Below are 26,356 nucleotides of genomic sequence, written 5' to 3' on the forward strand. Positions count from 1 at the left end.
ACATTTAGCATTATGACTTCTTTTAGCATTAGAACAACTAGATTTACACGCACACACGCACATATGGTTTTAATGCTAAATGCTATATATAATGAGAATATTTGTGGTGAAACACATTAACAAATGTGCATGCATTTCACTGTCAAAAAGCAGGGGGAAAACTCGCAAACTTAGGCCTTGAGGTGTGCTTTGTCCTTACACGCGAAAGTCAAACTAACGTGTAAACAAATACATCACATTTATATTGAACTATAAACGCACGCATCTCCGTGTAAAAATACGAGTCAAGAGAAGCTAAGTTCCGCAAGTTAGATAACAAATACAAAATGAATGCAGATGTCTGTTTCTATACGTACTAGTAAGACAAATTAATCATTTTTACCTTTAAAAAAAAAAAAAGAAAAAAAAAGTTCTTTATGTAGCCTATACCATCCAGTTTATCCTAGAACAAAATCCCAGCGGATAAAATCTTCAGCATTGCTTCCAGGAGCCTTGTCAGCCATCTATAACGACAGATTTGCAGATGCAAATATATTGGTTTTAATGCTAAAAGAAGGCATAGTGCTATCTGTTTCCCTCAATAATGGCTATTATATGCGTTTTGTTGGTCAACATAATAATACGCATATTAAACTTATCGCGCTGTTATCCCATGCAGATGTTAACAATACTTCAAAAGTTAAGATAATATAGAATTATCCGCTGCAGGTTCTGTAATATCATAATTCATTGAAGTTACATACGACTGCTATGCAAATAAACGGAGTGACTACTTGAATTGCTCACAAATGATCCAACTAAATGTGCAAATGGACAGAGTCGATGAATAAATAGAAACACCAAGAGACAAACCATATCACACATTCCCTCTGTACGACATTAAACAGGAGTCATACTCTTCCCAATCAGTCCCACCTCTCTCTCTCTCTCTCTCTCTCTCTCTCTCTCTCTCTCTCTCTCTCTCTCTCTCTCTCTTTCCGGCTACTATGAGCAGATTGAGCTCTACCATTTTGTTCTTCCTTAAGAGAGAATGTCAAAGAAATAAAAAGTCAGCTTTAGAAATTATTTAGGGTTTTGTGGAAGTTTGCGTGAAAGCGCACAGAGGTCGGCTTGCGCTCAGGCCTCGACGCGCTTGTTTCCCTGTACAGTGGAATAAACATAGATATGTGAAATGCTAAAATTCTGGATGAATTTCAAGATGTGGTGAAGGAATATAAGCCCTTCGGGTCTGAGTTTTTCTGTGTGCCACAAATCTCTCCCAAACGCAGACACTTCAAAGAGCAGCAACAACAGCTCCGAGAATTTACAACCCCTACATTCTTTTACGTTTCACTGCCAAAAACCCCTCCCTGTCTTTCCTGTTATCTGTGGCTGCAATGTGTGCGAGCTTTACTCCATACAACATTTAAGAGAGGAATTATTAATTTCAAAAAGCTAAACCACACATCTGTTGGTGAGTTGCACATGCTGATGCGAGTTATAAAAGAGAAAGACAGGATACGGCGCACATAGAGTGGCCAAACACTCACAAAGCAATAAAAGGTGCTTTAGAAAAACATTAAACACACTGCCATAAAAAGTCACGTCGTGCGTATACACACATACACACACAATATATATATATATATATATATATATATATATATATATATATATATATATATATATATATATATATATATATATATACTGCACTGTAATACATTTCACTGTCTTGCACTGTTAGGGGAAAAATCACCGATGTTGTCATCATGCAAGACTGGCCACTAGATGGCACCAGATAGCGGGGAAATGAAGCCTGTGTCAGAAGCGCTTACCACATGAATGCATTAGGGAATTAAAAAAGGGAAATGCATATCGGCAGATCGGGGCCACCTTAATTTACCCCACATTGATGTATTTGAAATATATACTATATGTTATATAGCCTATAATTTATTTATATACAGAGATGTGACATATATGCGAGGATTTGAACCTCATTGGAAAAGTGACTGTTCGTGATGCATTCTTGAATTGAATGAGGATAGATAGATAGATAGATAGATAGATAGATAGATAGATAGATAGATAGATAATGACTAGCATTAAATTATGTTTCTTTAAAAAATAATGTAATTATTATTGCCCATGTAATATCAACTAGTTCACGTGACATTTTTGGTATTAAAAGAATATAGTTTTGTTTTGTTTTTGTCCTTCAGTTGCAATAGCCCATAATTCTTGCTCTGGTATGCGTGGCGTCATGAGGTGTAAAAGTAGAGGGAAATGAGCATATGAACAAATGGGCAAAAAGCTCAAGGCACGTAGCAAACGGGCTGGACCGGATAGAATGCATGAGAACCGAGAGAGGAAATATGTCAAGCAGAGCCACGGGGAATCATTCCCTTCCTCTCACATGAAACTAGCAGCTGGTAGAATAACCTGGAAGGTTTGCGCATTTGATCTGGAAGTGAAAGGCGCCCCTTCCAGGAAACTTGGGTATTTTCAGCATATAGCACGTTTTACACAAGTCTAACGATTTAACAGAGGCCTTCGATTATTATTATTGTTTATCATTATTATTATTGCGGTTTACGGTATTTAGTAATGTCACTTTTAATGGAACACGGGAATGTCGCACAGCAGAGTATATCTTCATTAAGCATTTTACGTAATAAGTGACCTAGGAATCTAGTACAACGGTGCGATTGCTAAGACTGCAGCTCAGTTCAAACTCGCCCTCTCGCCGCAGCCTTTACTGCACTCTCTCCATACCATAAATACAGGAATGCAGCAGCAAAAGTCGAAATCAGCACATCGAAATCTCTGGAAAGGCACATCATGCATTTGGTTTAAATACACCAGCAGTGACACGAAGAAAACACATGGCAAACACCTAAATGCTAAATGCTTACCCAAGATGTAAAAAAATAATTGGATTTAGACAAGGTGTTTACAAATAACTAAGCCACAAGTGTACAAAATCTTAGAATGCAAATATACGAGGTCTCCATCCAGTGCGCATGATAAGGTTTAGTCAAGCTCTTACCTCAAAGAAACGATGCGGTTGCGAGACAATGACAGCCTTACCTCTGTTGATAATTCGTCATCCAGCACCAGGACAGACAGGCAAACCTCTCGCCGTAGTTCTCGCTCGGTAAGTCCTGTTGCTCTTCTTGGTCCCGCCATTAGCACGAACATTGACAATGACAGCGGCACCATTGCTTCCATCCGTTTCACCCGCTTTAATCAACGGGAGTCAGATCCCCGTTTGAAAAATTCGATGGGACCGTAGTGCGTGTCTAGATCTCAGTGAGACTCCATCGCAGTGATATCCCAATCACAGACGGCCACATTAGCATAGCAGAGCTGTGAGGAGGCTGGTCTCTCCCTGCTCAATCTGAGAACATCAGCCTGAACAATGCTCTCAGACTGTGTATTTTCTGTTTTTGCCAAAATATACCCTTTACTAGAGCAAGAACATTTAAGGAGCACAGTACAGCCACATTAGGTGCGGCGGCCAAAAGAATGCTGCAAAATAACCACTTGGGAAATCATAAAAAGTTCATGTTCACGGTTACCCGTCCACATGACCATCCTCGTCCAATCCCAGGACCAAGGCACTCATAAACTTCTATCACAAAGTTGTAAATTTTCATAAAACAACAAGGAATTTATTGCATTTCTTCATGACTGTTTTAACAGCAGCTCTTCTGCAGTCGCCATCTTTTTCCTATTCAAACGCGAGGCAATCCTCAAATTTTAAGTATTTTAGTGTTTGTTTTTCATGCTCGGCTATCCTTAACTAGAAGGATTATTAGTCGAACATTTACAACAATTGCTATGCATGTAGCCTACATTATTTGAAGTCGAAGTAAAACACATCAGGACGGTATGATAATTGTGTCATGGTTTTAAATCTATTTAGAGCGGATGTCATAGCTTTTATATAAAATGACAAAGGCCGCAAAACAAGGCATATTAAACGTGTCACTGTGGTGGAATATGTTTACGACGCTATAAACTCCTGGTAGGTGACTTAATATAGAAAGTTGCTTTGCTTGGATGGAAGTATCTACTTCAAGAGAGAATGTTCGGTCTTAATTTCTATCTTAAATTGAGGATTATTGGAATACTAGAGGCATAATAACGTACAATAACATGTATAACATCTCGGTTTATTATTCTGGATTTACTATTAAGAGTTGTCTATTTTCTTTTGGATAATATTAATAATCTCGATTAAAAAAAAAAATCTCTCCCGACTAGAATATGACGTATTATTATTATATGACTGATTTAGATTAATTAAAAACAAAAACATTTCAGAAATTGGTAATAAGGAAAATATGTTTGTCACATAATTGTAATAGTGCACCAGAGCCCTGGCAGCTCAAACGAGACACACATACAGGGCAATTTCGCACTGCGACAAAAACACATTGTTGAAGATCATAGTAGGCAACAGCAGATAGCGCTGATATATTTGCTTCAACCCAAAAAAAAAAAAAAAATGTAAAAAAAAATTAAAAAAAAAGCGAGTCACTTTTAATGTTACAGTTTATTCGGAAAAGATAGGCCTATTGTCACTAAATCTTAGCTATAAGGGCTGACGCAAAAAAAAAAAAAAAAAAAAAACAGACCAATTTCCCATTTTGCTGATTATTATTTGTCCTTTTTATGGCATTTCCGGCTTTTTATTGATGCACTAAACACATTAGTTTACAACCCATACTATAAAAGCCTTCTTTTGGTCTCACACGATACAGAACCTGTGACTTCCGTCTACGGGCTCTCTTTTTCACAAGAGGAGCAATATTATGCCACACTGCTCAAATTAATAATAATGCCTTACCACGGCAATCAAATAATATCAAATGTGCTAATCACAACAATACCATATATTTAAATAAAGATAGTAGCCCTACCAGGCTTGCTGCTTTCTCTGATTGTACCAAATCTGTGTGAAACATTTCTCCTTTTTTGTCAGAAGCAGAAGCTTTCGTGGCGACAATGTTGTTTTTAATTTAAACTGTTAATCTGTTTTCAGTCGTTTTATCCACAACAAACTTAGTACTGTTTTCCGTGATACGTGTTCACCAATTTAACTAGAACAGCTAAGATTTATCAATGAAGAACCACGGTAAACAGAAAAAAAGAGGCTTATAATTATTATTATTATTATTATTAATAAAATAATAATAATAATAATAATAATAATAATAATAATAATAATAATAATAATAATAATTAAAAGCGCCACGCAATGCTGGATTTTCCATGAGCTTTTTGTGGGACTATTTTAAAGAGGCATGTCTTTTCATATTGAAGGATAAAAAAGCATGAAATATCAAAATGCAAGTGTGAAAATCTAAGCCCATGCTACGAAGAAAAGAAAAGAAAAGAAAAGAAAAGAAAAGAAAAGAAAAGAAAGGAGAAAGGAAATTCCTACTGAGGCAAAAATTTACATCACTGTTCACTTCGTTTATTTAAACACTTCTGCGAAACAGGACAACATTCTATAATACAGAATAGCGGTGTCAAAATCAAAACCATAAATATATATATGTACAAAACTTGTTTAAAGCCGCTTTCTCCCTTCTGTAAATAGGCCGAACAAAATAGGTCACAAATAAGTGAGCATGTAAAACTTAATTTTCAATAGTTTGAGATCTCTCTCTCTCTCTCTCTCTCTCTCTCTCTCTCTCTCTCTCTCTCTCTCTCTCTCTCTCTCTCTCTCTCTCTATCTATCTATCTATTTCAGATATTTTAATAGTCTCTAACATTAATACAAGTCAAACACAAGTTACGGTGGCAGCCGAGATCTTGACACTGTCTGCAGTAACTGAGTAGTAGTAGTAGTAGTAGTAGGTAGAATCTTTTTTCGTCATGAATTAAAGCAAGTCAAATTGCTCTTCCAATTTTATAGCACAGTCTATTTTTTCTGTTCATATTCTTTCTTGCTTTCCATCGCTAATTATCTTCCTCGTCACCCGCGATTTGGTCAGCAGCAGGAGAGCAAGTGTCCGCCGATTTATTATCTTTCTTCCATTTCATTCTTCTGTTTTGAAACCAGATTTTGATCTGGCGTTCGGTCAAGCAAAGAGTGTGTGCAATCTCGATACGCCGTCGCCGTGAAAGGTAACGGTTGAAGTGGAACTCTTTCTCCAACTCTAGTGTTTGATAGCGCGAATATGTCTGGCGACCTCTCTTCCGGTCCACACCTGTGGAAAATGTAAAAGGAGCCCAGGTTAGATAGCGAATGGATCAGCCAACACTAAAGGCCTAAGCAACAGCAACAACAAGAGCATCTTTTGGATAGACAGAAATAAAAAAAAAAAAAAAAGATTTTGTGAATCCGCATGTTGCACGTGAATTGGTACAGCCCAATCTCACTTGGTTTGAATTAACCAAGAAGGAACGAATAATTTATTTAAAATAATAAAATAATAATAATAATAATACAATAATATATGCTAATTGAACAGATAAAAGAACCATTCAAATTTAAGCAAAACAACTTGAAGTTTGTAAAGACACCTGAATGTGAGTATGTAAGACAATAGATTCTACATACTCTCTGTGATATGACACACTGGGGAAAATCTAATCATACGCATGCTGCTTGATTCTTACACATGTGTGGACTGCTTGTGTTTTCCCATAAACAGTACTGCCAATGCGTTGTGATTTTACAAATACATGCTTTGATACTTATTTTTGTGACCACTTAAATACAGATATTTTTCGCTCTTTCACTTTTAGGATTAGCACAGATTAGCCCCTTGCAGTGCCAGTGCGGTTGTTCTTTGAAAGGATGTTATCTATATAAAAAAAATATTAATTCTTTACATTGTGATTACATTAACGACAGTAAAAATAAAAATAAAAAAGAATTTAAAAAGACACATAGGACTACACATTAAATACAAACAAGTCATTTGCATCTTTTTAGCCTTAATACGCAGTTGGATTAAGAAACACAATAACTAGTTTAGATAGACCAATGTTAAAAAAAAAATGTAAAGGTGAAATGTAAATTATAAGCACTGAGAAAGTCCACAATTACCCTTGATGTTATTTTCTCACATGCATATTCTCATGTCTCTGGGGCGCTGGTCGATTAGACTTCCTCCTAAACATGACGTTCAACAACAGGATCTAGTTCCTTTACACTGAAACGCTGTAGTACTGTCTGTCCATCTTGGTAAAGCAGCCATCTACATTATCTTTAAGAGGTATATTTTGTTAAGAAAAATCAAACTAGACTTTCAAAGCCTTGCTCACGGTCAGTGACTTTCTGCTGTCCCTGCGTTTCCGATTCTAGCAGACTGTCGACAAATGGAGACAGTTTTGAGTTTGAGTGCTTTTACAACTTTTTATTGCACTCTTCAGTCGCTGCATCTTATTTCCGCGTCTGACGTCGTGTCACTTCACTAATTGAAGACAAACTGCAAGTCAAAGCAAGAAGAATTTGGGTAAAAAAACGCAGAAGAAAGATTATAGTAGAAATAAATAAAAGTGTGCCTCTGGATTTAAATCCTTCGTTATTTCGTTCACTGAGTAGTATAAATGATGGTGCAGATGTGTGTTCTCGCAGAATGAAACGCTTTTGTACGAGTTAAAACAAGGCCGACCATTGTTTTCTAAAACTATGCAGTGTCTTTGACGCAAAGTTTCCCGAATGATAAAAGTGGGAATTTAACTCCATCTTGTAAGAGTGTGTGTGTGTGTTGTGTGAGAAACAAGCGAGAGAGAGTCATTTGAGACATCTGAAATATCACAGAAATTAATTAATTAATCTTTGTGTAATATCAAATAAAAGCACAAAAAGGCAGCTGCCCATAGTAAAGCAGATCCATAGTAGGCCTATATATGTCTCATACGTTCAGATTTATAGGAACACCCATTACTTATAGGCCTGTATGTTTATATACTAGTGATTTTGTTTCCTGGATAAAAGATGTCGAGGCCTGATTTCGTTCTATGTTGTGTTTTATAGCGTCTAACTACCAGCCTTAAAAGACGTATCTTAAGACCATGCATGTGGCCTGTGTTACAACAGACACGTTACGACATCAGTGTCAGCATTGACTAATCTGATCTGTAAAATACAGATTAAAATATCTGAATTAAATATTTTCACTTTAATCGAAAGAGGCCCAATCATGGCCTAATCATTACAACTGAATGACGGAATAACGGTGCCACGCCTCTTTGTACTGCATAGTAAAATACGCTTAAAGCTCACATTAACAGAAACCTAAATGATGCATTTTTCCTAAAATTACATTGCCATTTCACATAGAACTTCAACGGACAACGAAAATGTATGCACCAAAAAGTTGGGCATTTGAGCATTGCTAATGAAATATATATTTCAAAATAATTTATGTTGTTGTATTGAATACATGTAAGTCAATAAGAGAATCGCCCCGGGTTGACAGTTGACTGATATGAATATCGGTGCTTGAGGGAAGTGTCTTGAGTGGCTACAGAAAATCATTAAAGGAAACCTTGTCAGCCTTCTCTCAAATACGACAGTCAAGACTAGTCGTAGCTACTTGTGGAAAGTGTTATTACGGTTAAAAGAGACTATTATTTTAAAACTCTACGAATAATTTGTCGGAGTCTTATACTCTGTGAAACGTTCTCTCTCTCTCTCTCTCTCTCTCTCTCTCTCTCTCTCTCTCTCTCTCTCTCTCTCTCTCTCTCTCTCTCTCTCTCTCTCTCTCAATCTCTCTCACTCTCTCTCTCTCTTTCTCTCTCTCTCTCTCTTTCTCTCTCTTTCTCTCTCTTTCACACACATTCAGCCACTCAGCCACCCACCCACACACACACACACACACACACAAATGTACAACACATTCATACTCAAAATACTCACACTCGCACGCCCAGGAACAGCTAAATTACTAACAGTAATTTACACAAAAGTCAATCAAAACTTGGTTTCACACCAACGATATACAAGGCTTTTTAAAGCCAATGATTACAAAAAACTCTATTCTATACTTTTATATATGTCGGTATGGATTCGTTTATACATGTTGCAACATGTACAACGATGCAACAAAACCCTGGCAATGTAGTTAGTCTTGAGATTTATGCTAAAATAACATTCTTCTTCCATATTTATCCTCCCTTCCCCTCCCTTTTCCACAAAACACGAAATACTACAAACTAGGATGAGTTGAATTGTGGTTTTATGGTGCCCAATTAGCTATAAAAGATCTGAGGAAAGAGCTGCGTCAGGAAGTTCTTGAAGTTACTCTGGCCATTTTGCGACAAAACAGTTAAACGAACACTCTTTGGAATGATTTGTTCGCTCCCCTTAACCCCACTCCCCACAACACCTCCCTCAAGCATACATAGACACCCCTGTCGTCAAGGAACTGTTTTCACAGACCTGTACTTCTCATCCACGGATAGATCCGGAGGTTGTCGTCGTTGTTCTGAAGGAAGCCTCTCTGTTCTGCCTTACCACTGATTTGCGCTTTAGAGAGATCGTCGGTGCATACCATGGGCAGACTCGGTTGATCAAACAGAGAGCTGTGCATGTTCAAAGAGATGACCCCCAGCTCATACGTAGTTGGGTACATGCCTTGGCTCTGGCTGGAAAGACAAACACCGTTGGTATACATGGTCGACAAGGAGGAGGAAGAAGAGGAGACCGGTGCACCGGTAGAAGCCGAGCCGTAACCGCTGGCCCGCTGGGAACTGGTCGCAAATGCGCAAGAAGTTTGCTCGGGATATACGCCAGTAGAGAAGACTGAACTCGGCACTTGATATTTGGAAAACAGTGCATTCGCATAATACAATGAACTCATAATTTGATAAATGACTTATAGGCCAAGAGCTTTAAGTGTCGTGTTTACGAGGTCCAATGATATATTAAAGAATTACAGTCCAGATTTACACCAAAAATCACCCCTTTTCCCTGAGGGGCCACGTGATGGGAAGCACGTGATGAAAGTCATCCAATGAATCAACGCCATCCCAGAGCCTTTTCTAATGCGGAAAAAGGCTGCGAAGCTGACCATCCACATAAAACTGTTAAGTTATTCACTTATAGGCAAAGGTGCCTACAGTCAATACAAACGCAGAGTAAAACACAAAAATCGATTGGCTCTTGAGAAGGTTTCTGTAATCACATGACACCGTACTCAGCAATAAATAACTGTGACCTGTACAAATGTATAAATGAAAGCAGGTTGCCCATATTTAGGACTGCGACTCTTTTTTGGGTGGCTACCATGGCACCACATAAATGACAAGAAACGTATTTATTTCTATATTGATTTTCAACCCAATTTTCTTTTTTCATTAGTCTTATCACTGCGTTTTTTGCAGTGTCTGAACAGTGTGTTCTCGTCAATATGCCCTGTAATGATGTATCGTGCAAGGGGAAGATGCTTCGTGCCCTTACTTAAAGTTTATGCTTCAAAGCATTCCTATAGCCTGAACAATCACCACCACCAAGACATTTCCATGGCGACGGACTGGCTCAGTGCATCCCAAACAGTTTCCCTAAGCATAGTTAACAAACACGGCTGCTTACCTTGTCGCGGAGCTACGCAAATTTTACGACAGTAATTCACCTGACATGAGCTCAGATGTTCTCCCATTACTCAAATGCCCACATTTAACAACCACGATGAAATTTTGTGGTAAGAGAAAATTAGTGTAGTGGTCTCTGTTAGATTAGATAGACTCTGTTCCTGTTTAGTGGCGTAACGTGTCGTGTTACAATGTTTTGCTCTGACAAAATAGTAATGAGAGTTTTCAGTTGTGGTTTCACCTGTCGCTGCTCTCTTAGTCATGCAAGTCGTACATTGTACATACAGCTACAAGTCAAGAACAAGACCACACTGCATGGCTTATCTCTGTAAACATCAATTTGTACTATTCTATCTTAGTTCTTTTATAATTCCATGAAACGTTTAATGTTTAAACCTAGCACAACATGGTGTCTGGTGACCTAGAGGTTTTGGCTGATGCGGTCCTCGGGACACCAGACCATTGTTTCTCGGATTTGCACATTAAAGGCAAATGAGGTAGAGGACACAATATGTCACGGATTCTTGCTTTTGAACTTTATTGTGTCCACTTTCTTCCGGGGCATCCAGGTTTAAACACTAGAACACAGTTACGAATGACAACAAAAGCATATAGTCATCCCCACAATCTTATTCACCAGTAAACGTGAAAAACAAAATTTTGATTTGTAATAAGCAATGGGTCAAATGACATAATGTTTTAATTCGTTTTTTATTATGTTTATTTCATTTTTATAATCCACTGTGCGCATGCTTACCCCAGGAAAGGAAGACAATGAAATACCATCGATTTGAGAAGAACAAAAGACGTGTAAAAAGAGATTCTACAGCATAAATAGGCAGTTTCATGTTGTTGGAAGTCATTAATCACTACGTCAACATCATAACATATAAGTGAAAAACAGTTAAAAGTGCACCATTTAACTTAAAAACTATACAGCTGCCAATGTAATTGTTAATGACAGTATCCTAACAATAGAAACATAAGTTTCACGATAATTATTCCACAAAGAAAAGAGACTAGTTTTAACACTATCAGACTCTCCGAACATCAGGTAAAAAGTAGAAATGCTTCTTGACCTTCGATTTCTCGAAGCTTTGTAGTAATCACATTAGGTATATAGTCATTTATCTAGTCCCAGTCATTTTTTCGACTCCTTCATTGGGTGAAAGATGTTACAACTCGACTTGACTAAAATGTCTCCCATGCAAACATCCTTACTCTTCATCATTGTCTGTGTTTTATTTTCCCTTTTCATTCTTGGCCATTTTCACACACACACACATACACACACACATACACACACACACACACACACACACACACACACACACACACACATCCGTTCTATATTTGTTTTGCCTTGTCGCAGTCTTCGCCGGCTGACTGTGCCCCGGACGCCTGTTCTTTCTCCCGTTTCTCTTTTTCGATCTGTTCTTGTTCAGACTTGCTGCTTGGAAACTTGTCCTTGTTGTTTTCTTTTTTCCATTTCATGCGTCGATTTTGAAACCAGATTTTGACTTGTCGTTCGGTCAGTCCCAAAGCGTGTGATACTTCAATCCTTCGCTTTCGTGTCAGGTAGGGATTGAAGAGGAACTCTTTCTCGAGTTCGAGCGTCTGGTAGCGGCTGTAGGTCTGGCGGCCTCGCCTCCGTCCGGCAGCTACTGGCAATAAAAAGTTTATAGATGTTAGACTGTGCGCAAAATATGGACGACACCATCATTTTAGAATCAAGTAATTGACAGGAAACATATTTGTCTACAAAGGCAACTACCACATATAAAAATGAAGCCCAAGCGAAATGTTAATCTACATTACACATAATGTAGTGCATCTACATGCAGTTACATTGTTAGTTTATAAGTAGGCTTTTAGTGTACTGTGGAGACTTTCAAAAGGGTAAAACCTAATACCCTATGTAACCATTGTAAAAGCACCATCATTAAAAAATAAAGGTACCTCAACGAAAATACATTATTAGACTGTGTGAACAATATTGAGTCTTTTCCATTTTCCATTTTCTAAGGATTAGGAAAAGCCGTAAATGGCATAACCATTGTGACACAATCACTGTAGCGAAATAAACCCAAGCCTCACTGTAAGTCGTTAAAGGTTGCAGTAAAACTTTGACTTGAGTGAGAAGTGTGAAGTGAGAGATCAGCGGTGGGACAAAGTCTCACACATGGAAACAGAAAGCAGGGATGGGGCTTTTCTCTTGCCCTCTTCTCTTCCCCTCTCTCACTCTTCTCTCATTCTATGGCAGGGTCATTAAACTGTAAAGTGATTCACAAGTTTTGAACACCATAAAACAATTAAACCCGCTATTGTCCCCCCTCTTGTGCACACAGGAAATGCACCTTTAAACCTAAATTGCACGGAGGCTTTTGTGGGGCTAGTTTAGGTTTTTGTCACTCTAACACGAACAACACACATCGTGAGTTGGCAGGCTTTTCTGTCTACTAAAGCTCACCTTGAGGTCGCATCCACGGAAACAGCTGTGTGGGCGACGGACTCTGTTCTGTGTTGTCCGTTTCGTCACCGATGCCCCCAGTGGCGAGCTTGCAGTCGCTATACTGAACCAAGTCGGCGTCTTGAGCACCGAAAAGTGTTTGCCTCTGGAGAGCATCATAACCATAGAAGTTTCCCGGCTCGCCGTGACAAGTTACAGCACATGGACTCTGCTGGTATGGGGATGCAGAGAGCGTGGATGCGCCATGGTGGTAAAACTCCTGAATCTGAGGGGCATGCTGGAAAGTGGCCCCGGTGCCTGGACCGTACACGACGGTGGGTCTTGTCCCCAGGTCTTGAGCAAAACCGCACTCGTAGTAGTTCGGTCGTAGAGCATCTCCACTTTTGTATTTGGTGAAGAGAGAGTTGACGAAATAGGAGCTCATCTTTTAACGTTATTGATGCTGATATTGTGCAAGAGTTTGCTTTTTGAATGTGTTTGTATCAGCGCAGGAGCTACGGAGAGTGGTCAGTTTTGCTGTTACTGAGATAACAAACAATACCACAACAAGCGATGATTTCCAAATAACTGAATGACTTGCGTTTGTTCACCTTTGTCAAAATAACTTATCTAAAGCCCAGCTATTTATCTTCCATAGGTACGTTTCCGCTGTAGAGTTCCAGCATCACAATTCCGTTGAAGGGTGCCAGTTCCCAAGCAGTTTTCTGTGACTTACTCGACTGCAGATAAGTAGTTTCATATTTTGCCGTAAGTTTTCGAAAATGTACTATCTGCATCTACTACCAGATCCTCATCCCATTGGCTTCTTGCATCCCCCACACGGACACCGCTCTGCGCGATTCTGATATGGAGGGTGAGAGAATGAAAAAGAGAGAAAAAGAAATGCGAGCAAACACTCAGAGAGAGAGAGAACGAGGGAGCCGGGGAGAGAGAAGGAGGGGGTTAGGGGGGCAGCAAGTGAGAGAGGAGGGGAGAATATGCACATTAATATGTTCAAGCGGGCAAGTTAATGAGAAATCTGCCGCTTTGCATCAGATCAAGTGCATAGCTGCCCCTCCCCCAATCAACTTATCCACACCAAAGCTCCATTTTAAAGATTGTTGATGTATATCACAGGCAACCTAAAGTAATGCATGTTTTGTCGTTAATTTTCTAAACCTCAAACGAGGTCGAGTCTCACTTTTTGAAAATGTCAGGGTCGAAACGCTCAATTTTAAAGGGTACAGATTTTAACTGGTATCAATTTTAACATGTCATATAAACCTTACTGCAGTGTTCAAAATTGTCAAAACATTTTATGCAATTGAGGACGCATCGAAAATAAGCGAGGCATATTTAATATTTTGATAATCGTAGGCTACTTAAAAATATATTTACAGAGAAATAAAGATGTCGAAAAGGTCTGCACGTCAAGCATAATGGGAAATGTGGTTGTAAATGGTTTAACAAACTATAAAATGCAATAAACGCCCCTACTGTTTGTTGTTAACGTGATGCATCAAAAAAGCTGTTAGTTTTTATGAGGTTCCACGACCATGGCTGTAAATGCTTCACACCAAATTTTGTCCGTGCGGAGATATTGAGTCATTTAATTGTCATTTTAGCTTTGTTTTCTGTACGGTTCGTCGTTATGTTTAACATGAGGAAATCAGATTAACATTTTCTTACAAAATCAGACGGAAATTGCCTGATGTGAAAAGGCAAATATTTTCAGAAATACATACATTCTACCAAATTAATAATGTGGAATCAAAAATTACAATAAAAGATTTGTAACTCCACTAAGATTTAATTGATTTCTTAATATAATTTCGTTCTAATCTGGGGGAAATTGGTGGAAAAGTTTTATATGTTTTCCAAAAATATAACTATTTTGTCACTGATTATTTTAAAGTTGCCTAATAAAGTGAATTATTGTACACAAAACACACACACACACACACAAACTATATGACGCATATGATTTAATGCCGCTGTTTCTTGTGATTATATTAAATCTTCATATGCGTCTAAATTACTGCAGAGGTTTGGAAATAAATAACTCCTCCATATAATCAATTCAGTATCGGTATCACTAATCTTATTTAAGATGCATATTACCTATAGGGAGTGTGTTTTGTTTTTCAACACATGGATTTTGCACAACGTTAATGTTTCTGTATTACGGGTCAATCTTCAGCGTGGCAGTCACGCAAATCTTATCCTAAACTGAATAATCTTTCTATAATATTTTTCTCTCTTAACAAGGACAAAGAGTTGTACTCTCTGAGGATAATTTCTGTTCGAGCGGCGAAACGTATATGATTCGGTATTAGTTAAATATAGCATTCTTCTGGTGTAAACATAAAGCCAAAATGCTTAGCGTGATAGATTCTATTGTGAACTTTCTGTAATACGACTTTGCATGTAATAAATATGTGGGTAAAAAGTGAATCTACTAAAATGTTAATTAATGGTGTCATTTGTAGTATATTAAGTTGTTGTTTAAATGTTTCAGTGCAGACGCCGTATAGTCAACATGTATGCAACAGATTTATGTTTGTTTTGTTCTCAATAAAAACATTTTCCAAACAAGTTTTACAAGTTTTGTGTAGTGATTTTATATTTTTTTATATATAAAGTAGCATCATTGAAATCAACCATTAAAACATCACATCTTTCAAATTTGGGGTTATGTATAAGAATTTGAGGCTGTGAATTTGGCTCCATGAATTCCTAATAAAACCCCATTGTCCAGTCTAAACCAAATAAAATGTTAGGACAGAATTGTCCCAGAAAAATCTTGTTTAAGTATATCGAAGTTTTTGTATTTTAAAATGTAGACCGCATCACTTAGTAACTATTATGTTCAGAGGCTATTTCTCTGGTTATTCATCACATAGATTAAAGAATGATCTCAAGTCATTCAAAAGTTCCAGTGTGACACAGGGAAATTGTGTAAGCCTTCCTTTAGTCAAGTGTAACAGCACATGTCTGCAAATGTTTTGGTTCAAGTGATTTCCGGTTTGAGGGAGGGAAATATCGCCAACAAGTCTCTTTTGGATGGAACAACATTGCCATCAAGCGGCAATTGTGTGTTACATCTGTAATGAGACGGAAGTTCAAAAGCTAATGGTTCTATAAACAACATACATAAAAGCAGAATGAGCGAATTAACCGCTCAGTAAGTGCAAATTCAATGATGTAAAGTACTTATTTTAATTATCTATAACAAGGAATAAATTTAAACGGAGCCATATAAGATTTAGTCTTGAGTAGATTTTTTAATTATTTTTCTTTCGAAGAGAAAGAAAGAAAGAAAGAAAGAAAGAAAGAAAAGAAAGAATTCTTATTTTAATATTCCATTCACGAACTGCATTAGTTTTATATTTGGAATGAGGCTCAGATATGGCTAACATATTCCGTCCGTGCATGAGATGTTATATTCTTTATTTGGGTTGCACTCCTCTAATTTCTTTTATGAACAACTAATATTACTATTAATTATCAACAACTAAAATACTGCTGCTGCTGCTACTACTACTACTTCTACTACTACTACTATTTCTAAGAAAGAAAGAAAGAAAGAAAGAAAGAAAGAAAGATTAATTAATTAATTGCTCACGGGGCTTAAAATTAAAATTTCTTAATTTCTAATTGATTAAAATTTCTTGATTTTTTTAAATAATTGTTTTATTTTTTGTCATTTTACTTTTTTAAATCTGTAATTTAGAATTATATTTTTCATTTCGAAATCTTAGTTTGTGTTTGTAGCACAAATAATAATGCAGGTAATTATTTTACTGGTCACTGAAGCAACAAACCTGTGCGTTTCCACACATCATAGAAAAATTCTTTATATGTTTTTATACGACATGGATCAACAATTCAGCAACTAATACTTCTGCATTTTCCATGTTGACAATTAAAGCTGAACACCTAGCTGTGCTTTTAGGGAATGCAGTTGGAGAATGTAATGGAAAGAACTGTTATTTTGTGGAATTAAATATTGTTCTTTAGCAATCGTTTATTGTATCAGATGTCACCAAGACACAATCGGATGTGTACCCACAGAATAGCGAAATCCCAAAAGGTTGTAAACAAATTAAGGTTGGTCATCCAGACGTCTCGCCAGAAATCCTTTTGTGTCATTTTATAGCCTGCTATAAGGTCTGTGGTGCGTTCGGAAATGGAACAAAGGTTGGGTGTCGAGAGAACTGGACTCAGGGCTCTCATGTGGAAGTCCAGATCTCGACCCCCTACTCTGCAAGGAATCTGGACTGCTGAAAAGCAAACGTTGTGCACAATAAAATGACAAATGCAAGACAAGGGGAGAAAAAAACATGCTAATGCCAGTACCGTGTATGGGCCTTTGCAAAATTCTCTGCCTTACCGTTATTTTGTAGGCCTACTTGAAACGTGTTTCCCTTTTCTTTTCCTTTTCCACGTAGTGTTTGCTTTACAACCATTTAGTTCTTAACCTTCAGAAATGTATACCCTATAAAGTTTTATTACAGTCATATTATTTTATTGCGGCACACCACATTGAATTTCTTTCTCTTTTTTATGACAGTCGACTTCCCATTTCCTCCGAACATAGAGCGCACATCCTTTCTGCAGTTTGTTTCCTTTCAAAACACCCAAATAATGGGCGTTAATGAGTGATGCGACTAGACTCAAAATATCTCCTCAACCCTAGAATTACTAAAACAGACTTATGCTGAATTAATAAGTATATATTTGCCATTCATGAACACATCTGTGAGCCAGGACAACTGGCAGTGTCTTCAAAAACATTTAATCGTAACCGCCTGTTGTATGCAGATCTTTTTAAAGCTGCCTTAATTCATTCTTCAATGACTGCGTCAAATGTACATTTTAATTACCTTTATGAGTTGATTAATGAACATTATTTTACAACAAAATAATTGAAGATATTGATGGATTGAGTACGCAAATCGCGATATGACTATATTTAGCCTACCATCACATTGCTCTTGACTCTTTTCACAGTTATTAGTCTGCAAGAGTTATTGAGGATGTTCTGTGTTAACAGTATAGGCCTCGGGTTTTAAATCTTCTTTGATAGTCTAAAACCTGAACCCCCAGTCTGAAACACAGACCTCCCTTAACCCTTTTAGTTTGCATAATTTATTATGCATGGCCTCTACCGGCAAAATAACCTTCTTGATTTTTGACACATTTTGCATCTGGAGAATGCGGTATAGCCGAATATAACAAAAATATAACTACTATCATCGGGTAATAAAAGAATGCGTTAAGCAGCGAGCCAAAGCAAATACGAGTCATGGTTATTCCAGTAATGCTTTTGTCCACATATGATCTGCAAGTTCATTTATTCCGATTGAAGATGAATGCTCGAGCACACGATAACATATTTACAACACATGCATCTCATTATAAAATGTAATAAACATGGAACTAGAGTACTGCAGTGTATCGTTTACTCCAGCACAACGCAAAAATGCCTTAAGAGGTCGAGATAAAGATTACAACAGAAACATTAAGGGCAACTATTGACGAGGATGCCAATTAAGCTTTTTGTCAACATTTTTGTCATACCTTTAAACCACCGAACTTGAACACAAATAAGAAAACCAGATTTTTTCCAGATATTTCCAAGACAATGCAGTAGCGATCTTCATTTCAACAGAAACCACGAGTGTTCATGGATCTTGCTAATTAATAATTAACAAATACACATACCATTCTGAGCCAGGTGCATTTAACAGAATGAAATCTAGATTTCAATAGAATTTTTTCTTTTTGCAGTGATAAAACGGGCTGTGCACTAATTTCGAAAGATGGTGATAGAAGTTTATTTATTTTGTATTAGTGTATGCTTTGCAAACCTGAATATTAATTGTGTCCGTAGAAATGACAAGACCTGAAGGCGTGATCTATGTAAACTTTTAATTTGAGTCCAGCATCAGCCGTGCAATAGCACAGATTAACAACAACAAAACAGAAACATAAAATGAAACGAAGCAGTAGTGTTCAAAAACTATTGAGATTTTTTTTTTCTTTGACTTACATGAAATGTACAGAGGCCACAACAACAAAACGCTGTGTTAGAAAAATAAGACTCTCTCTCTCTCCCTCTCTCTCTCTCTCTCTCTCTCTCTGTGTGTGTGTGTGTGTGTGTGTGTGTGTGTGTGAGAGAGAGAGAGAGAGAGAGACATTAGAGAGAGAGTAGAGAATAGCAGGCGTAGGTTTTGTCAAAGATGAAGATTTGAAGATAACCACGCTCGTATTCAAAGTAAAGTCAAACCACAAAGTGTTAAAATTTCTCTTAACATACAAATCAATAAGGAGGGACGAGGAAATACAAAAATCATCACTGACAGTACAAAAAACAATAACGAATTCTGGACATATATAAAACGTGAAAACAAATTTAAACGCTAAAGATTACTTCTATTTCCTCTTTCAAGTATATGACATTTAATATATATATATATATATATATATATATATATATATATATATATATATATATATATATATATATTACAACATATAAAACACATTTAAAAGAAACAAAGCAATTAATGTATTTACAATAAATTAAAATGACAATCCTAGTACCACACATAAAACAGCTTTGAATTAATACTAGCTTTTTCGATAACACGTACATAAGAAAACTACACTATACGAAGCATGCGCAGATTTATGTAAACAAATGAATTCACAACGCGGCCGAATTATTAAAGGTTGTTATACATTTAAGCACGACTGAATTCCCACTACAAATATAGTTCACTCCGAATCTGGAGTCTGATACAAGTTTTTTGCTCTCCGTTATGTATTAATCCGAGAAACCATTGTTTAAGACATATTTTAAACAAGCATTATTTTGAGATATTTGCCATAAACGTATTTATGCATTTAAATAATTCATAATTGTAAACAAAACGAAAGAATACCCAGGCTATTGTTAAAATAAAGAAATATCTTATGGCAGACTTTGCTTTTTTGAAGAAAAACCAACGAAAAGATGTAAAAAAGGCTACATTAAGTCTTTGCGCACAAGCAAATGTCAAAAGAAACCTTAAATTTTCTTTGAAAACCAAAAGAGAAAGACTGTTTCAATTCTCTCTTAATCATCATCATCATCATCATCATCATCATCATCATCATCATTTTGTAAACAGAGCTCTGGTCGATAAGATTCCGCGTGAACGTTTGAATAGATAAGATGTCTTGTATTTTGAATGAGGCTTATGTTTTTGCTAGATACATTTTCTATCTGCTTTTATAACAGAAATGATGAACAAGGAATGCAAGATCAGAAAGAACAACTTAAAAAAAGCACAATATGTTCAGTTGCTCGTGACCTGGTGATACCAGTTCCTTATCACCTGTTTTTATCCTGATGAAGTGTTCGTTTCTTTCACACAAGTCATAAAATGTAATAAAAGTAGCTTTCAAGGGAGATATAGCAAGAAGTTTTCGCCATCCTCTGCGTCATCTCACCTCTTCTTTACAGTCTGTTTAATGCTGTCAGTTCATACGCAAAGTGGTATGTGTGTGTGTGTGTGTGTGTGTGGGTGGGTGGGTGGGTGTGTGTGTGTGTGTGTGTGTGTGTGTGGGCAGGTTTAAGTGGTTTACGAGGACTTTTTTTAGGTTACAAACTGGTAATGACAAAGGTTTTATGCTATAAATGTGGTTTATGAGGACATTTCTAGTGTCCCCATAATTAAAATCGCTTAAAAAAAACATACTAAACGATGTTTTTTTTTGTTTGTTTGTTTGTTTGTTTGTTTGTTTGTTTTTGAAAATGCAGAAAGTTTTTTGTGAGGGTTAGGTTTAGGGGTAGGGTTAGGGGATAGAATCTATAGTTCGTACAGTATAAAAATCATTATGTCTATGGAGAATCCTCATAATGATAGCTGTGTGTGTGTGTGTGTGTGTGTGTGTGTGTGTGTGTGTGTGTGTGTGTGTGTGTGTGTGTGTGTGTGTGTGTGTGTGTGTACAGGTTTCAATATATTTGTTAGTGCCACATTTTTTAAAATGCCCTCACTAATACAGAGAAACTTGTTGAAAACCCACTAGTGATGACATTTTAGGTGATCCTCACTAGTAAAGGCTCATAAAAACGGCCAAATCATGTTTAGCTTTAAATCTACTGATGTGTAGGTTTAGGGTTAGGATTAGGGTTAGGGGATAGAAAATAGCATTAGTCTGCTATGAAATCAGTGGTAGTCTATTAGATGCCCTCACTTATAAAGTGAAACAAACCTGTATGTGTGTGGGTGGTTTACGAGGACATTCTTTTAGGTTACATACTGGTTATTACAAGGGTATTATGCTATAAACGTGGTTCATGAGGACATTTCTAGTGTCCCCATAATTCAAATCGCTTAAAAAAACATACTAAACGATGTTTTATTGAAAATGTAAAAATGCAGAAAGTTTTTTGTGAGGGTTAGGTTTAGGGGTAGTGTTAGGGGATAAAATCTATAGTTCGTACAGTATAAAAAATCATTATGTCTGTGGAGAGTCCTCGTAATGATAACTGCACCAACGTGTGTGTGTGTGTGTGTGTGTGTGTGTGTGTGTGTGTGTGTGTGTGTGTGTGTGTGTGTGTGTGTGTGTGTGTGTGTGTTCTTTTTTATTAATTAAAAATCTCTTGCATCAGCTTCCAGATTTAACAGGCTCTTTGTAAAAACCAGGCATGAGTCTGCGTTATCATTCTTTGGGCTGGTCCTTATTCATTTTCTTCATTTTCATCCTTCGGTTCTGGAACCAAATTTTTACTTGTCGCTCTGTCAAGTTCAGCAGGCGAGCTACCTCGTGTCTCCGGTCCCGGGTGAGGTACATATTGAACAAAAATTCCTTCTCAAGCTCCAGGGTCTGATATTTAGTGTATGGACATCGTTTTTTCCGGGATGATCGAGCGTGCAACCAGTTGGCCGATGGGTCGTCTGCAAATGAAGTCAAAAACAAGCAATATAGATCATAACGGCAGTACAGATTACAGATTTTAACATGAAACACATGTTCACAAGGCACTCAAAGTCCCAGCCTTTACGAAGGCCACAAAAATGAAAGCAAAGGGCCTAAGTGTGCACTCACTTCCAAATAACTGAATACCAACACATTGATTTCTGAAAAGCACAGAAAGCAATGTTATTTCAAAGCATTATCTTAAGATACTTAATATAATAATTTCTATGTTTATGCTGTACCAGACCCTTCCAGTTATTAGAGAGCTGTAGTAGCTGTAGTAGCATTTGTTTGATTCTTATTTCTTTCTTTCAAATAAATAAGAAAACGACTGGAAGAAACAAAAACAGGTTGCATTTTCAAAATGAAAGAAGAGTTTAACAAACTGCAATGCAGTGTAAAATGCGGTCACACGTGAAATACGATTGTCTCCTTTTAAGGGAGAAATGTGGGGTGAATTATGGAGGAAGAACATCTCTAACTAGGCGTCTTCTCCCTCAGTGGTTTGGTCGGGAATGCAGATGGGAGTCTAAAATATTTTCATTGTGTGCCTTTGGGATTATGCACATTGAGAAGTTGAATTTTCGAGATACATGGTGTATAGTGAAGAAATTAATGTCACATGTGAATACCTCCATAACTGTTCCAGTTCAGTGACGATGAGGGAGGCTTGGTATAGTGTAATGTTTTCAACATTTGCATATAGCTCCGTACTATATCTCAATTGCTCAAACAGTTTGAAAGTGGAGCATTTCATTTAAGGAATTCTAAATATTTAAATATTTCTAATTATTTACAAATTTCGCATTCCATGCGTAGATACTCTATCGCTTCATGCCCCACATATGTACCTTAGCTGTAAATCAACCTTCCATAAATAAAATGATTCAAAATGCCCAAATTACTCAATGTTTATAATTTTATTTATGGGCATTTGGCCAGGTAATATGAAATAAATATTTTCTAAAATGTGCGTCTCACATTAGGAATGTTTATATGTCCCAAGGAGCTCACATATGAATAATGGGGATGTTGGCTCCTCTGATAGCTTAATAAACTCGGGGGCTGTAACTTTTTTCCTTCTCATAGGCAGCAATGAGCACAAAGCGGGACGTGAAACTCCCAACATCATTGCCTTTGCCTACAGTTGATTCTGGAATGCCTCCCGGGGTAGTGAATTGTGGATTTCTGTTGTGCACTATTCCATTATTTTACATTGCGTTAGTCAAGTGAATAATCCATGGCTAGTACCATGGGTCTCTGTTGGTTGTGAGCTAAAATGATTATATAGATATTATGATAGATATTCAATGCAACAATTCAAACCTACTCTCTCGTGGCAGTGCAGTAGTGCTGAGAGAGTTCGAGAAAAAAGCAAACTCCCAACCAGTCATGTATCTATTTTTTTATATACCTAGGCATAACTAAGATTTATTTTGTAGTAGTTCAAGTCATACCCGGTCTTAACGGTCATATTATGTAATTAGAACATATATTTATTTCCGCGTAGTTAGATTTCATAAAACAGTTATTAAAAACAAATTATTAAAGAAATGTTTGTCTATAAAAAAAATGATTAACTGAAATCCGATGAAACTTTCAAATACTACACCTAGCCAAGAGAGCTCATGTTAAAAATTAGAAGATTATTTTACACAAAGCTGTAATTCAGTTACGTTTTGGGGAGTTATTGGGGTAAAAAAAAAAAAAAAAAGCTGTAATAATGCCGACCTAAAACTGGCGGGTGCACTAAAGTGCACTGATGCACACATAACGACGCTTTGACAGAGATAGGAAGAGAAAAAATAAGAATAAACCAAAAGTTACTTTCCCACAAAATGAAATAAAGAAGACTGAAGGATTAGCCTGTTTCACAAAGTGTGAAAAATCTGCATTATTCGAAAACAGAGCAAAGCAAAACAGTTCGCAACAAGATCACGGCTATAAGATCAAAAGCATTGACAATTTATATATACAATTTTTTTTACATTTTTTTTTAATTCGATGACAACACAAAGAGAATCTACATTCGGAGTGCAACATGAACATACTTGGCTTCCAGAGGTGTCTGTGGTTCTCCATTGCTTTGTTTAAGTTTTATGACAGCATTAAAAGCTTTACAGTGTTCACTTCCTAGTTTTATAACTTACTTTGATCCGGTCCCTCTTTGTCTTCGCTACCTTCGCATGTGTCCTTATTGTCTTCGATTCCGGCGCTGTGACCAGAATTCATCTCCCGTGCTGTAGAGGATTCCAAGATGAACTCATGCTGCCCACCGAGTTTCGGTGGTTCTCCGAGATGTCCCAGTAGCGGCTCCATCTTGACCTGTCCTTGCCCAGGCAGTGGCTCTGCTCTTGGGGCACAGTCGAGCCATGTGCGGATGTATCGGGTATCCGTGGAAGGCACGGGCTGCGTCGGTATGTAGGGATGGTAAACCGCTGGCAAGCCATTGGACGCGTGGGAACTGAATGGGCTCCATGAAGAACTAAACACAGTAGGCTTGGGCTGGAAGCTACAAGAGGGAAACTCGGGATGCTCGCCGGGTCCCGGCTGTCTAGCGCTGGAGTACTGTACATTGGAGAAGCGAGACGTGTTTGGATCTTCTCCTTCATGACTTATGATAGAATCGACATAGTAGTTGCTTAGAGTTCCAGAAATGGACATTCTCGGACATTATATAACGTACTGTTCATTGAAGGGAAAACATGTACCCTAGAAATGTGTTTTACTCCCCTCTTTACGGTACTCCTCTCTACTCGCTCGCCAACAAAGTAGAGCCGGGCTTCTATGGTGTGCGCTCCGAGTAAAGTGATTGGTCAGACTTTTTTCGCGAGCCTGATAAAGAGTCAATGGGGTGTAAATCAATCCGCCAAGAGGCTGTACGGAGCTCTCCTCCTCTTGCGCTTTCTCTGTTTCCCTTCTAAATAAATTGTGTTGTTTATGCAATATGCAAAATGGGAGTGTGTCCATATATCTTCAGATACCTACAAGCAGTCGGGAAAATGTCAACTTAAATTATGAAACGTTTTGACATGTATTAAAATGCATATGCGGGGCAATGGGCTACAAATAAGTGAGAGAAAAAAAATTCTGTGCTTGTGTGCGCTTGTAAAGTTGCCCCAACCATCTTATCTTATTATTATTTTATTTTTTCTAAATTATTTTATACTCCCACGTGCTTAAACTTCTAAACCCCCATGTAGGCAAGTGTCTTCCTTCTTAGCAGGAATACGTTGCGATAATGAACAGCTTTACTGGAAAATTAACAGTAATTTTTTCTTAACGAGGGTTTTAAACACCACCGTGCGACAATCCCCTTGTATTTATGGAAGAAACTACTTGAACTTTTTTGGTTCTTTAATACTATAATAAAATACTACATCAGGGAGCTTTGATTTTTATTGGCTTGATATACTGCCTGTGGCGAGGACCGTGAACGACTCCGCTGTAATATTCCACCCAAGCGCTTACTTCACACTCACAAACATACAGACACACACACACACACACACACACACACACACATTCTCTCTCTCTCTCTCTCTCTCTCTCACTCACTCACACACACACACACACACACACACACACACACACACACACACACAATAAACAAGATTTGTTCTTTTTTACTCTATTGCTTTATTAAAATACACAATAGTCCATTCTGCGTGCGGCTCTTTGCAGTAGAAATTTTGAAATACGACTGGAAAAAAGTAAATGTTAGCCCATCAATATAATGCGATGGGTTTTAGCATTCGCTGTCCATCCTGGCCATTCTTAAGAAATATTTTACCCCTACAGAATTTGATATTGAATCAAGGTTATGGTGCCGTTGTGCCTCAGCAACAGAACCAATAACAATGTATATATATTATTTTCTAAACCATTACAGATAGCTACTGTTTGTCCATTGACAAAAAAATAAAAATAAATTAATAAATTAAATAAAAAAAAAAAAAGACAATTTTAATTTTCCCATTCCTCATGCAACAGTGTTCTTGTTGCCATCTTATTTCTCGGCGACTTTAGAAATACTACATTGAATTGATTGATTTATTTTTTGGCGAACCACACCCATAACCATGCATAAACAGAGCTAGTTGCTTAATGAGATACATTTGTGCAATAAGTTGTACTATAGAAGGAGATAGCTCAGAAAAACCACAAAAATGCAAATGACATCAGGACAAGGCTGTAGTTAATTCAACCCTCACAGTTTTAAAGTGAATTTAACAATACACTGAATTAAAATTAACACATCGTCGGCGCATTGCTACAAGTTATGAATAATATACATATATATATATATATATATATATATATATAGGAATCACACAGAGACTGAAAAAAAATATTTCTGAAAATGTGTATTGAATGCTACATTGTAATTCA

At 37.2% G+C, this 26,356-nt stretch overlaps 3 protein-coding genes across 4 annotated transcripts; all 3 read right to left on the reverse strand.

The window, feature by feature from the left end:
- Nucleotides 1-5,467: 5,467 nt before the first annotated feature.
- On the reverse strand, nt 5,468-9,955 carry LOC127451422 (homeobox protein Hox-B7a-like). Its single transcript, XM_051716138.1, has 2 exons — nt 9,392-9,955; nt 5,468-6,206 (listed from the first exon to the last, which is right to left on the reverse strand). Exons 1-2 carry the CDS (start codon nt 9,810-9,812, stop codon nt 5,956-5,958), a joined length of 672 nt encoding a protein of 223 aa, XP_051572098.1. The 5' UTR covers nt 9,813-9,955; the 3' UTR covers nt 5,468-5,955.
- A 1,279-nt stretch (nt 9,956-11,234) lies between these two features.
- On the reverse strand, nt 11,235-13,895 carry LOC127451420 (homeobox protein Hox-B8a). Of its 2 annotated transcripts, none has more exons than XM_051716136.1 (2): nt 13,013-13,895; nt 11,235-12,203 (listed from the first exon to the last, which is right to left on the reverse strand). In XM_051716136.1, exons 1-2 carry the CDS (start codon nt 13,434-13,436, stop codon nt 11,890-11,892), a joined length of 738 nt encoding a protein of 245 aa, XP_051572096.1. In that variant the 5' UTR covers nt 13,437-13,895; the 3' UTR covers nt 11,235-11,889. The 2 variants fall into 2 exon arrangements, with proteins under 2 accessions (XP_051572096.1, XP_051572095.1); XM_051716135.1 differs by having other exon boundaries at nt 11,235-12,206.
- Nucleotides 13,896-20,544: 6,649 nt separating this feature from the next.
- On the reverse strand, nt 20,545-24,873 carry LOC127451418 (homeobox protein Hox-B9a). Its single transcript, XM_051716133.1, has 2 exons — nt 24,115-24,873; nt 20,545-21,942 (listed from the first exon to the last, which is right to left on the reverse strand). The coding sequence occupies exons 1-2, from the start codon at nt 24,626-24,628 to the stop codon at nt 21,707-21,709; spliced, it is 750 nt and encodes a 249-aa protein (XP_051572093.1). The 5' UTR covers nt 24,629-24,873; the 3' UTR covers nt 20,545-21,706.
- Nucleotides 24,874-26,356: the final 1,483 nt, after the last annotated feature.

Source organism: Myxocyprinus asiaticus, chromosome 14 (genome assembly GCF_019703515.2).
Source record: "Myxocyprinus asiaticus isolate MX2 ecotype Aquarium Trade chromosome 14, UBuf_Myxa_2, whole genome shotgun sequence".
Lineage (NCBI taxonomy): Eukaryota > Metazoa > Chordata > Actinopteri > Cypriniformes > Catostomidae > Myxocyprinus > Myxocyprinus asiaticus.